The sequence below is a fragment of the Paralichthys olivaceus genome, chromosome 15 (assembly GCF_024713975.1).
Source record: "Paralichthys olivaceus isolate ysfri-2021 chromosome 15, ASM2471397v2, whole genome shotgun sequence".
NCBI classification, from domain to species: domain Eukaryota; kingdom Metazoa; phylum Chordata; class Actinopteri; order Pleuronectiformes; family Paralichthyidae; genus Paralichthys; species Paralichthys olivaceus.
In genome coordinates this window covers 13,510,263-13,522,983 of record NC_091107.1, presented here as the reverse complement: position 1 = coordinate 13,522,983, position 12,721 = coordinate 13,510,263, and the positions used below count along the sequence as shown (strand labels likewise).

The following is a 12,721-nucleotide window of genomic DNA, read 5'->3' as shown; positions in this document are numbered from 1 at the left end:
TGTGCGATCTCTCTGCCACAATGTCATTTAACCACGATGCCACCTTTGACTGGTAAGTTACATTTCAAAGATTCCAGAGAGGTCACTGCTATTATAAGACAACCACTGAGCTGGCACCTCACACATTCAAACAAAACTTTACTCACAAAAGCCAAGCATCAGGTTAACATCATGATTTTGTGTCATACTTGTTTTCTTGAAGCTTCACAGCTGGAGCGTTCACACTGTTGCGGCAGCGGAAACTGTTCATCCCTTTAGAAAGATCCTTTGAGCAGCTGTTGCAGTTTGAACTCTGTGGAGTTAAAAACAAGTGTGAACAGTGAGACTTCACACCAGGCTGCTCACGTGTGGCAGCAACTTCTGTTTTAAACTCCCAGGGAAATAATATAGATTTGTTTTAACATTCCTTTCATAAACACACTTATAAATGAACAGCTTTTCATCAACGTTTGATCTGCAACCTGTAATATCCTTTCATTTTTTTCAAAAATGACTCTAATCTTTTTTCCGATTGTAATGTTTAATAAACACAATCATAAATGTAACCCTTCAAGCACATTTATCCTTGACAAGAAAATAATATGACAATGTAGTTAAAATATCTCAGTTAATTACATGACATGGATACGCCAACTCTCAGACGGTTGTCTAATTTAATTGCAAAATGTGCCTTGTGGTTGTAGCAATAAACTTTTTTATGTTGCTGATTATCTTTCAACCAATGCATTATATTTTCACACACCACACAGCCTGGTGCAGCCTCCTCTGAGGAATGAAAATATTCGTCAGTTTCTTTCTCTTATTGCCATTCGGCCCAGAAGGAGGCGTCCCTCTAAAACTTCTGTCAAAGGTGAAATTGTGAAGCACCCGTGTCAGAATGCAACATGATTTTTTTAACAATAATTTACACTTTCTAACAATCCCGAAAACTACAGCTGTGTATTCTTCTTCATGTAGAAATACTCTGTACACATTTACACGTATTCCTTTCAGACAAACACTTGATCGCTCCAGGTGACTAATCTACACTTCTAATAGAAGATGGCTTCACTTTGCTGGGTATGTTTGAGCCATAGAACACATGAAGGGACAAGTTTGGGTTTATAAAGTGGGATATGATGCTATAATACATGAACAACAAGCTTCTCCTTGTGAAATGCTACAAAAAAGAATAAAAAAAGGCATTGTGGTGTGCGTCAGTCCCTTTAAATGTCCAGCCACTGCACAATCACATGTGCACGGAGAATCTACCGTCCTGTTCCTCTGACAATAGAGCGATCCGGGCCAACGTGCAGTGGAAACGTCCAGCATCGGAGGCTCGCGGCCTGTCCAGAAAGCTCTCTGTGCTTTTGCACCTCACTGTTGACACCGGCAGGGCTGAGGGACCTGCTGGCTGCATGTGGAGAGGGGTGGGTGGGGGTGTGAAGGCCCTATTCAAACAGCCCCTGGCCTAATTTAGGCCTTCACGACCTGTCTAAAAATAACAGAGAGAGCAAGACGGCGAGAGAAAGATAGAAACAGGGTCTGTGCTTGCATACACATCGGCCGTGTTGCAGGGTGGACAAAAGTAGCACGCAGCCTGTATGGGCGTCTGTGTGTGTGTTTATGTGTGTGTATTTCCAGAAGCAGGGTGCGGGTGGGGGAGGTGGTTGCTGAGGGACTCAGTACATTGCATCCTCGTATATGTCCGTCCGCAGGCAGAAGAGGATCCCTCCGCCCAGCATGAAGATAGTGGCCCCCCAGCCAAGCCCGTAGCCCCAGTTAAACTCGTGGTAGGTCTGGAGAACCGTTCCGTCGATGAACTTGATCGGGTAGAGGACGAGAGCGCAGGCCTGCAGAACCACTGCAGCAAAAAAAAAAAAAACAGAGTCAAACATGAGATGTCATTAAAATCATACAGGCAGAGTTTTACACTTCCACTTCCTACACTTTATATTCTCGCTGAAAGCATTAAGTCATGGTGCTGGCTCTGTTCGACTCTCACGTTAAATACACAAACGTGACAGATAATGCACGGCTGCAAACACCAGACATACGACTGTGGCTGGTTATGAAAAGAGGCTGAGGGATTGAAAGAGAGAAGGAAGGTGTTGAGAGTTGCTGATGTTAACCAGAGAATACTTAGAGATGAAAACAAGCCTGTGAAGATGTAACGCAACAGGCCCCTTATGAAACCACATTTTAATTCCCTAGATCCAGATTTTTCTCAACAAACAAAAAAACAGACGGGGGTGATGTCCTTGTCGCAGGAAACAAAGAATATTGTGTGTTTTTAGAAGCCTAAAGTAAAAAAATTATGCATATGTCAAAACAGGTTTAAATAAGTCCAATACTCAATTGTTAATTCTGTATTATTTCTACTTAGCATGACTTCTGACCATAGTGTTTATTACTTTGCTGCACCTAAAAAAAATGCTATAAATGTATTACTCCTGACTTGTAGCGGTTTGAAAACAAGCAATACATTATAAAACAATAGCCTTGATGTATTTGGTTTATTATGTAGAGAATCATAATAAAATGTTTATTGTCAATTTAAGCGAGGACCATACCTTGCTTTAAAAAGATAAAGGATGTGTTTTAGAACAAAATGTATTTCTATTCCTCGCCAAGTGTGACACCTCCATAAAAGGACAACACTTTGAAAGAGACGTTGTTGATGTGACACATCTCCCTGTGGATTTCTTGTTCAGTTCAAAGTAAGGACTCTTTTCCTCGACAGTGATTGACTTAAACAGCACAAGGTAAAGTCTGGGAGGGGCTTTACTTAGTGAAATGTGGAATGAACTTAATAATAATGAAAATAATACTTTATTTATATACTATTATTTGTTTATGTAATTTCTATAGCACTTTTTAACAAGGTTACAAAGTGCTTTACATAGAAGAAGAAGAACCTAAACAGCAATAAAAACCACAGACCAAGACAACAAAAGGATCAACAACATATAAACACAGGGAGGTGAAATAAAGTTAAAATAGTAAAATGTCAAGAGTGTGAAGATAAAATCCAGCAACGTATTAAGTATTCATAAATGTTTTGTGATAAAGGAAAGTTTTAGGAAGAGATTTAAATGCCAATGATGTTGCTTTTCTGACTTCAACAGGTAGAGCCTTCCACAGTCTGGGAGCTCGAACAGCAGAGTGACCGGGTCACCTTTAGTCATAAGTCTTACAATCGCCTTTATTCTTGAACTATAACGTTGTGGTGCATGTATGTGATCAAAGAGGAACTGTGGTCCGCCCTCACAGCGGTTTCCTCTCCGTTCGTGCTCAGGGACTCTTGAGGAAAAGACTCTGTAAGCGCGGCTCCACCTTTCCTTCCTACAGGACGGCACGGTGGTTGTGCAATAGGACCGATGGCAGTTGAAGAACGCAGTGGTGTTGATGGAGCCCAGACTGAGCTCGCAGCCCACTGAGGTCATATTTCTGGACAGAAAATAAATACCACACAGCCACGCTGCTGCCAACGGGCATTTAACAACTATCCCCTCTGCTGCTGCTGCTGCTGAGGACTGTGTGTCTGTGAGGAGGCCTTATTCTCGTAAGGCTCTTAAAGCAATTACACACAGGAAAGGATAACACTGCATTCCCACGCTTTTCAGTAAATGGCTAACAGTCATGCAGACATGGCCATTAAAATGGCTGCACACACTGGTCCTTTGTGACTGATATTTTCAGGGACGGAACAAGACAAAAATCTCTTACATTGACCTTCCATCACAGTTTGACAATATTATTTTTACCTCAAATCTAGGAAATACAGCAAATGTAAATTACTAGATTAATCAGTGTGTTATCTTACTCAGGTTGTTACAGTAATATACTTGTTAATGACCAGTCCAGAGTATACCCCCGCCCCTCGCCAACTGGAATTGGCTCCAGCCCTTCACCTCAAATAAGCAGTATAGATAATGGACGGATGAATGTACTTGTGTCTTTCCAGGACATACGACTTAAGAGACAGATGGTTTGGCCGTTTTCAAGGAAATATTCTTGTTTTCTTTCCTATGGATGAGTTTGCGTAGATGGACGGACGTATACCACACTCGTGTGTGACTGTTAAATGTGTAACAAAGCACAAAGACTGGAAACGGAGGGAAACTAAAATGGCACTCAGTAGAGCACATACCACCGCCAAGGCCCAGCAGTCCCCTTAAATTCATTCAAGCTGCACCACATTACACACACTCATAGATATTAGTTCCCTTAATGTGCCTCTTTTTCTTCATCCAGACCCATGAATACTTCCTTGGGAAAACTAAAATATCCAAATATGGATGTTGAGGTTTGTTGGACATGGAATTTGTGCTAATGCTTTGACTGATTTATCTTTGGAAAGTTCACTGATTGATGTTTGTTTAAGAAGACATTTGCAAACAAGAGACCAGCAGTCCCCTTATGAAACCACATTTAAATTCACCAGATTCCGATTTTTATTTGGATCTGCACCAAATTACTCCTATCAGTCGCATACCACATCCTTCAAACGAAGTTTTGTGGAAATCCAATCTGTTGTTTTTGTGCGATGGGGTGGAAACATTACTTCTTTGATGGAGGTAGCAACCCTGTTCATGAAAAAACATGCTACATTAGATATAAGAGAGAAATTACCATCAACAAACCCAAGAAACGATGGATCTCCCATTTATTGTGTTAAGTTGAAACTGCAGGCGTGATGAAAAACTGCAGGAGGTGGAATATTACTTGTGACACATAACAGGATGTCTGATTTATTACATAATCCAATTTTACTTTGGAAACAGACTGGGCAGAGTTAAACAGTGGTTAGTGGTTAGCGTTTCATCATGGTTCTTAAAACAGAGTTAGCACAGGCTGTGAGGCAGTTACTTCAATGGCTGTATAGTATATGAAGGAATGTGCTCTGCTAAAACTTTTCATTATAATTGTGTGTTTCATATAGATCCTCCCCCTCGGTGTCAAATTTTAGTTTCAACCGCGGGACCTTCTCACAAAGCACACAGCGCAGTCAACGCTGAGGCAGTGCTGGCTGAAGAGTCTGTGGGTTTTTTCGCTCAGTGACTTCACTGTGTTGGTAAGGCTGCAAATTCTGCGGCTACTTTTTCTTGGCACACGAGCCTGCAGCTCCTCACCGCAGGAAAAATGAGCTCAACAAGCAAGCTTCTTTTCTTCTGCACCCTTTTATTTAAAGTGAGCACTGGAACCAAAAAAAGAAAAAAACTGTGTGTATGGAAATTGTTGTGGTGAACGCATATGAGCTGCCTTTCTGTTTCCAATGTTGTATATATTCATGCAGGGTGATGTTTTGAGAAGCTGTGTGGTGGCAAGGTGATGGGGGGAGGTGGAGAAAAAGACGTACCCGCAGTGAAGAGGAACACAGCCACGGTGCGGTAGTGCTGTCTCTGAGTCCCCCGGCAGAGGGATATGAGGGCCACCAAAAACGCCACCAGAGTCGCCACGGCGCCGGCCACCAGGAGCACCAGTGTGGCGATCTGCCAGTCTGCGGGAATGGGACACACGCAGGTTAGAGAGGGAGGAGCGCACTCACAAACACAAAAGCTTGATTGTTGAATTGAAGCGCTTTGCTGACAAACACAAAACAAGAGCTGATCCCTCAGAGTGAAGTGAGTGAGGCAGAACAAACTCAGGCCTGCATGACAGAGCCATCAGGAACACACATAACCTAGACGGTAACTCAGTCGTCACTGGATTAAATGAGCAGATTGTACCTGGATTGGACATTAAAAGTGGCGTCTATTGCACTTCTGTCTGTCCTGCGAGAGGGATCTATCACTTCCTACTTCATGCTGTACCCAGACGCCTCCCCTCTCCTGAATGCTCCAGACTGTTTCCTGTTGTTAGGAACATGTCTGACCCTTAGAAAACCAAACTACTGAAAATGTCCTGCCCCAATGTCTGAAAACATCTCAAATAATATTCCAACCACAGCTGTACCCTAGGCTTAATATAACTCCCTTTTTTTTTTTTTTTTAGGAACTTCAGTATTGGTGATAGTTTATACTTCACACTAACCTTTTCCATGTCATGGTGGCTTTTTAACAGCACATTTAATCTGTTTATTGCAAACAAACTGCAGTAGCTCCTGCTGGAAAAGCAGAACTCATCGGTTCCATGTGCGTCAGAGGATTCATCCCTGGAAATACCTACACATCCCTTTACAGCGTTTTTTAAAGATTTAAACTGAGCTTCTTTATTCTTAAATGCATTGACAGAGGGAGAGAGAGAGAGAGCGAGAGTCTGAAACCAGATACAAATGCATTCAGGAGAAACATGATGAAGCCTTCTATCCCTGCCTGCGCTGCCGAGTATCCTCTCTTTGATGTCCCACTCATCACTGTCAGGAGAAAAAAAGTCCGACCTCAAAAGATGAGCGTCAAAAGGAAAATTTGCATTTGATGAAGCTGAGTGAACGCTGGGTGTGTCTCTGTCGCTCTGTGAGCTGATTGTCTTCAATGTGGTGGAAATCAACATATTGACAATGACGCATGTGAACTGCACTTCATTCATCCTTCAGGAAATACTTTTTTCCCCTGACATCTTTGCTCCATTATGTGGTTGTAGCTTCTATGTGGTGAACTCTTCAAAAAAAAAAAACTAAAAAAAACTGTGTTCTCACATCACATTTCTCCATCACTCACTGAGGCTGAGTGTTAATACTGTTTTCATCTGCGTTACTTTAGACGCCTGCAGCTTATTCTGCCTGTCATCGCGTCACATCGCTCCAAAGATTATCTGCAACTGAACAACGCTGGCGATACACGTATGAAAATATGCGCGTAAATAAATCTGCTTTGCCTTTTAGGTGAACTGCACCTTTAACCCAACACACCCCCCCCTTCACCGCTGCCTTAATGAGCTCTGCAGACACTCACAGCTACTAACCCGCCTCCTATTCACCCTAACACATTCCACAATATCAGAGAGCACTCAGCCACACCAAGCTCGTGTTTCCCTCTTTGTAGCTGTGCCTGTTTGAGTCTGTGATGGTGGTAGATAAGCAGCAAAAGTCGCTCACGACTGTTAAAGTTAATATTTTATATATATATTTATCAACCAACCAGGACAAGATTTATATTTAGTTCTATACAGTTTTATTTTAAGCTATCTATTCCCCTTTATTACAGTCAGTTATTGTATGAATACTAGAGATGAGGCTCTAGCTAAGCCAACCTACAGCACTGTACCAGCCACCGGCCAAATGCTGGTAAATCTGGTACGTTTAAAGCGGATTTCCTCCCCCCAGTGGGAGAAAGGAAGGGGGTCGAGGGCGTAAACACCCGTCATGTGGCTTCTCTGCTGGACAAAAGGCGGCCTGGTGGGTCCGGGCCTGGTGAGGTGGATGACGATGGGGGAAGATGCTCAGTGTGTCTCTTCAAAGCCTGAACTCTGCTGTGGGAGTGTTTGTGTGCCAAAGAGGATGATGTTTGTTACATGTGAAGCTATCGGGCGATATGGCTTTAAAACTTGATCAAGAGAAAAGTTTTCATATCAGTCAACATTTACGTCACATTGTTATTTCTTTGAAGTCTAAAGACGGATTTTTGCTCCTAAGTGAAGGTTGTGGTTTTAATCTCTTGAAAAAAAGCACAAAATATTTTAAAATCTGCCGTTGATCAAGTATGTGATATCCCTCCTCACTTTGCTCACACAGTGCTTAAGTTTTATATCAATACATACATTGAACTCTTGCTATATTGCTTTTTTTTTCATTTTGGTTATTTTCTTATCCTAAACATGGAAATATTATTAAAGGTTCAGTGTGTAGAATTTAGTCGCATCTATTGGTGAATACCCCTCACCCCACCCTCCCCTTCCCTTCCAAACATGAGAGAGAACCTGTGGAAACCTTCATTTGTTAAGTTTGTCCAGTCTGAGATACTGTAAAAAAAACATGTTGGGCTTCGTAGAGGACCCGCTCCTGATGGAAATATAAAGTATTCAAATATAAAGAAAACAACAATTCATACAAGTTAGATGAAACACACTAATAAGAGATTTCACTAGGTTTCTGCCAATAGATCCCTTTCACATAAATCTTACACACTGGACTTGTTATTTTCACATTCACACCTCCAGTTGACAGATTTATTTATCTCTGTGTGGATAACAACAGTGATAGTTATTACTGAGTCAACGTGGTCTCTTTTCAAACTCTGTTGTTTCTCGTGCTTGCTCCTAAACTATAGTGGCCCCATACTGACTGGGCTGAGCATCACACTGTTTGTCTTCAGTGACACCACGTCACTGCTCTGGTATGAAGAGAGGAAATGTATCAGCAGCACAAGAAACCGTGAACGCCTGAGCTGCTGGACAGAGACCAACAGGAACAACTAAAACAGACTGTGCCCATGGAGAGGAGGGGATGGCTGCTGAACTTCACTCTTTGTTTGAATTCCAACAGTGTGTGTGTGTGTGTGCGTGTGTGTTTGTGTGTGTGTGTGTGCAGCCTCTTTGTGGCTGATGATGAAAACAAGCCACTGATAACATGCTGCTTTAAAACCACCTCCTCAACAACACAAGGGATGAGCACCACAGCATTACGCATGTGCCGTAAGTGGAAAAAAATCCCTTCCAGCCTTCACCCTATATGAATTTACCTTCTAACTGTGTCCCAACCCCCAGGAAAAGTTACAAACAACAGCACATGGAATGAAAATAAACATTAAAAACAATGTTTCCCACCTGACGTGAGTGTGGAGAAGCAGCTCCATTGAGGCTCTTCTCCCGGGTGCCGTGCGTTGGACTGGGAGCAGGACTCCCACAGGGAGAGGGAGAAGTGGTCGGCGGTGACCCAGGCGGGACTCAGCAGAGCCACCACGTCCAGACACAGAGCCAGGAAGACGCACAGCAGCGCGATCAGCTTGAAGGGTCGGAACACGTACACCTCGTTCACAGACATCTTCTTCCTTTGCCTCCTCTTCCTCCTCCTCTCATCCAGAGGTACCGGTGACTGCTGCGGGTCAGGCGCTGATAAGAGATGAGCTCGGTCCCTGCGCGTCTTCTGCCACCATAGCCTGCACTGCTTTGTGTGCGTGTGTGCGTGCGTGTGTACGTCCAGCTGGAAATGTTTACTGGGGGACATCCGGTTACATCGGGTTTTCAAAATAAATGTTGTTGTGCTGGACCAGGCAAAAGAGAAATATATTTTAATTCCATGGTTGGGCCACAAAGGCAAAATTATATCGAGATAAAAATATGTATAGTCCATATCGATAATTGTCATGATAAATTTCACATCTATTTTCTGTCGACTTTATTTACATAACATATTTAAAACAACTTAGTTGCTTTACAAAGTAAAAGGTACCACAAGAAAACAACAATACGTAATATATAAAACACTAATGATAAAAATGAAATGGAATAAAATAAATATGTATTAAGTTGGTTGATTATTGCTCCCGACTGAAGGTTGTGGTTTTAAATTCTTCTTGAGAATGACAAATACTTAATAAACAGCAATATGAATGCATTATATCGATATGCATCAGACTTTAGTTTTGTTTCTATAAATACAAATTATATTTTTAACATTATTGATATTGGTTTATTGCCCAGTCCTACTCATTCCTCTTCCATAATAAAATAAACTGCACTTTTATGATTTTGCATGTAATATTTAATCAGCAATAATGCATTATCTTCTTATTCTTTACTTATTATCATGCAGTTTGATATTTATTAATATTAAATCATGATAATATGCAAGCCTGTGAATTTGCAATTGTGCAAATCCAACATAGAAACGAAAGCAAGGCCAACAAAACAACAGTTAAAATTAATGAAGCACAAACTGGATATAAATTAATATATATCACAGAGGATTTAAGATTAAATTAAAACATGTGAAAGTCTTTTAGTGGACAACAAAAACCTTTGGAAAACTGGACATAAACATGCAACAGCGAAGGGGAGCAGTCCTTTCAGGTTTGGGGCTTTTATTTTGAAAGCCCAGTTAGGACAGCTCTACCTTTTAGACAGTACTTGCATGTTTTTATAGTCAGCAAGTAAATTCATTTAAAATAAGGAGTCATAAATTCAATAGTGTTTCCCCCACACAATAACATTTAGGACAAGGTCATTCACAGTATAAAGTAAGACAACAATAGCTTTAAATCACACCAGACAGATTATGCATTCAAAGTAGCACAGAATATAAAGTTTATATAAAGTGAGCATAAAGGACAAACTCCAAACAAATCATAAAATTACGTTTTATGTACTTTACTTCTTGTCTAAAACCCAAAGTAACCCACAAAGTTTCCATAATTTGGTAAATTGACACCATGTGTACATTCAAAAGAGGTTTTGATACACACTGCAACATATTTTATATCTATTTAGACAACAATGCATTATGGGGTTGAAGTGACAGTCCAGATTTTGATTTCGACATGAAGTGGTGTGTCATCCACTAAATACTGAGGGTTGGGTTATATGTTGTAATGTGGTAATGATCCAGCAGATGGCCCTCATGTGACATCATGGTTACTGGTATCCATTTAAAACACTATTTCTATTCACTCATATACAGTATTTTCAGTGGATATGAGGTGTAGCAGGATCAAACGTGAAAAATCCAGTTGCTGGCTGAAAATTGTTGTGACATTTTAACAGTAAAACCGCTGATTAGCTTTTTGGTCTTGCTGTTACAGTAATCCAGTTTTGGCTTCTTCACACAGCTTGGCATGTGTGTAGGCCGTGTTCACCGATATTTGTACCTCCTTTAGGAAACAACCCTTTAATCCGTGCTCAGGCATACTTTGGGTTTAATATCTCCAATAAACAGCCACAGAAAAATGTGACACCTGATAAAGCCACCAAATGAAATGACAAGTATGAAATTAGACTAGATTTGACGACAGTAGTCTTCATTCACACCACACGTCTTGTGAAATATTTCCAACGAACCAAATAATGACAAGAGCGAATCCGAATAATCGGCTGGATGTGGAAACCACTAATGTTCGATGATGGTTCTTTTGAGGCCTAAATGTTTCATCACATGACCAACCAGGCCACACCTTCAAATGTTTATGATTAAATACAACAAGAAGCTACTAACAATACCTAACCTTCCTACCTGTTTATGTTTGAAAAAAGTAAACTTTTGTGCATGAGAAGGTTTTTCCTGGGAAAGTCACACCTGCGAGACAATGACTATGTTTAAATGGACAGCAGTAATCCAGAGATTACCCTTGTTACAAGTAAAACATTCTATTCAGTTGGTAACTGTTGGACAAGTTCGATGTCGCAAAATGCTTTGAAATCTCCAATGGGACGTATACATGTCGACATAATGAGACTAATCTCAGAATACCCCACATGTCTTAATTTGATCATTTCTCATTCTGAGGACTATTGTTTTAATTGGATTGATTTTGGAATTATGGTGTCCATGTAAATATAAGCAGAGGGGAAGGTGATATCATTGCAATTGATAAATAGCAAAACGATTGACTGATTGTTGCTTAAAGTAATTCCTTACAAGTGAATATTCTGAGCACAGCCTTTACTCAAGTGTTAATGGACAAACTAAACCAATCCAAGGACTTTAAATTCCATCTCTGCTGCTTTCTTGGCCAGCCTGGTTTAATTCCACCCCTATCATTTGGTGCCTAGATTAGAGGTTTTCAGTGTATCTGACATAATGAGAGTTTCAGACTAAATGCCACCCTTCTCCGTCCTAATGGTACGACCAAGCTGCCAGCGGGACATCTGAGGAGAGGGTGGGGGTTGTCTAGTATCAGACATATCCATGGACAGAGCATTTTTCATTTCCTTTAGATGCACCTCCTCCCCCAGCAGAACAGCCAGAGTGCTCTGTCATCCTCCTCCAAAACCCCCTCATTAGAAAATCTGCCGAGCAGACAAAGCTACTTGAGATGGCACAATGGTGACTCCCCACATGGCGATATGAACGAGCGCATATGAAATCCAGGTCATCTTGATTTTTTTTTCTATCCCCTCTCCCTAATTCTAACATGAGTTGCCCACCTACAAACCTGTTATACTCCATCCACCATGTTTTAGATATACAGGGGATTTTATACAGACTCACACATGCCAACACTGCACTGTATAATAAAGACGGTAAAGTAAAATGATACATGATGATGTCACACCTCTGTGATTCATCAGAAGCTGAATTGGTAATGAGGAATGTTTCAACGTCTCCAAGGTTGAAAATGCTTCTTCACAAACTATGACGTGATCCTCTGCTGCTCATTGTGCTCTCTGTGGAGCGACTGCAGCTGATTAGGCTCAGAATAAGCCTCTCAAGGTTTTTCCGGCCATGAATAAGCTTCCATGGTAACTGATGAGGCCTTGTTTAATGATGCCGCCATTACTGCAGAGGTCTGCCCCGCTCATCACTCTCTTTACCGTAACAACGCCATCACACCATCATGAGTCATGCTGTGGTCAGACTCTGACATTCCATCATTTTAACATGAGTCAGCATTATTTACTCACTGTCTAATTCCTTCAGTTGAATTTCACAGTATTGTGTGATTTAACTTCATCACTTAATTATTTTAGTACATCCTTACTTTTCTTTTAAAGGTCCAGTGTTTAAGATTTAGGTGAAAGGAAACTATTGGCAGAAATTTAATGTAGAATAATCTCCATGTTTTCACTAGTTCGTTTCATCTAAATTGTATGAATTGTAGTTTTCTTTACCCCAGAAAACAACCTTTATATTTAAATACTTTATATT

General features: G+C 41.0%; 1 protein-coding gene across 1 annotated transcript; it reads right to left on the bottom strand.

The window, feature by feature from the left end:
* Positions 1–501: 501 nt before the first annotated feature.
* Positions 502–9,100, bottom strand: LOC109628780 (transmembrane protein 47-like). Its single transcript, XM_020086143.2, has 3 exons — positions 8,686–9,100; positions 5,342–5,482; positions 502–1,843 (listed from the first exon to the last, which is right to left on the bottom strand). Exons 1-3 carry the CDS (start codon positions 9,083–9,085, stop codon positions 1,662–1,664), a joined length of 723 nt encoding a protein of 240 aa, XP_019941702.2. The 5' UTR covers positions 9,086–9,100; the 3' UTR covers positions 502–1,661.
* Positions 9,101–12,721: the final 3,621 nt, after the last annotated feature.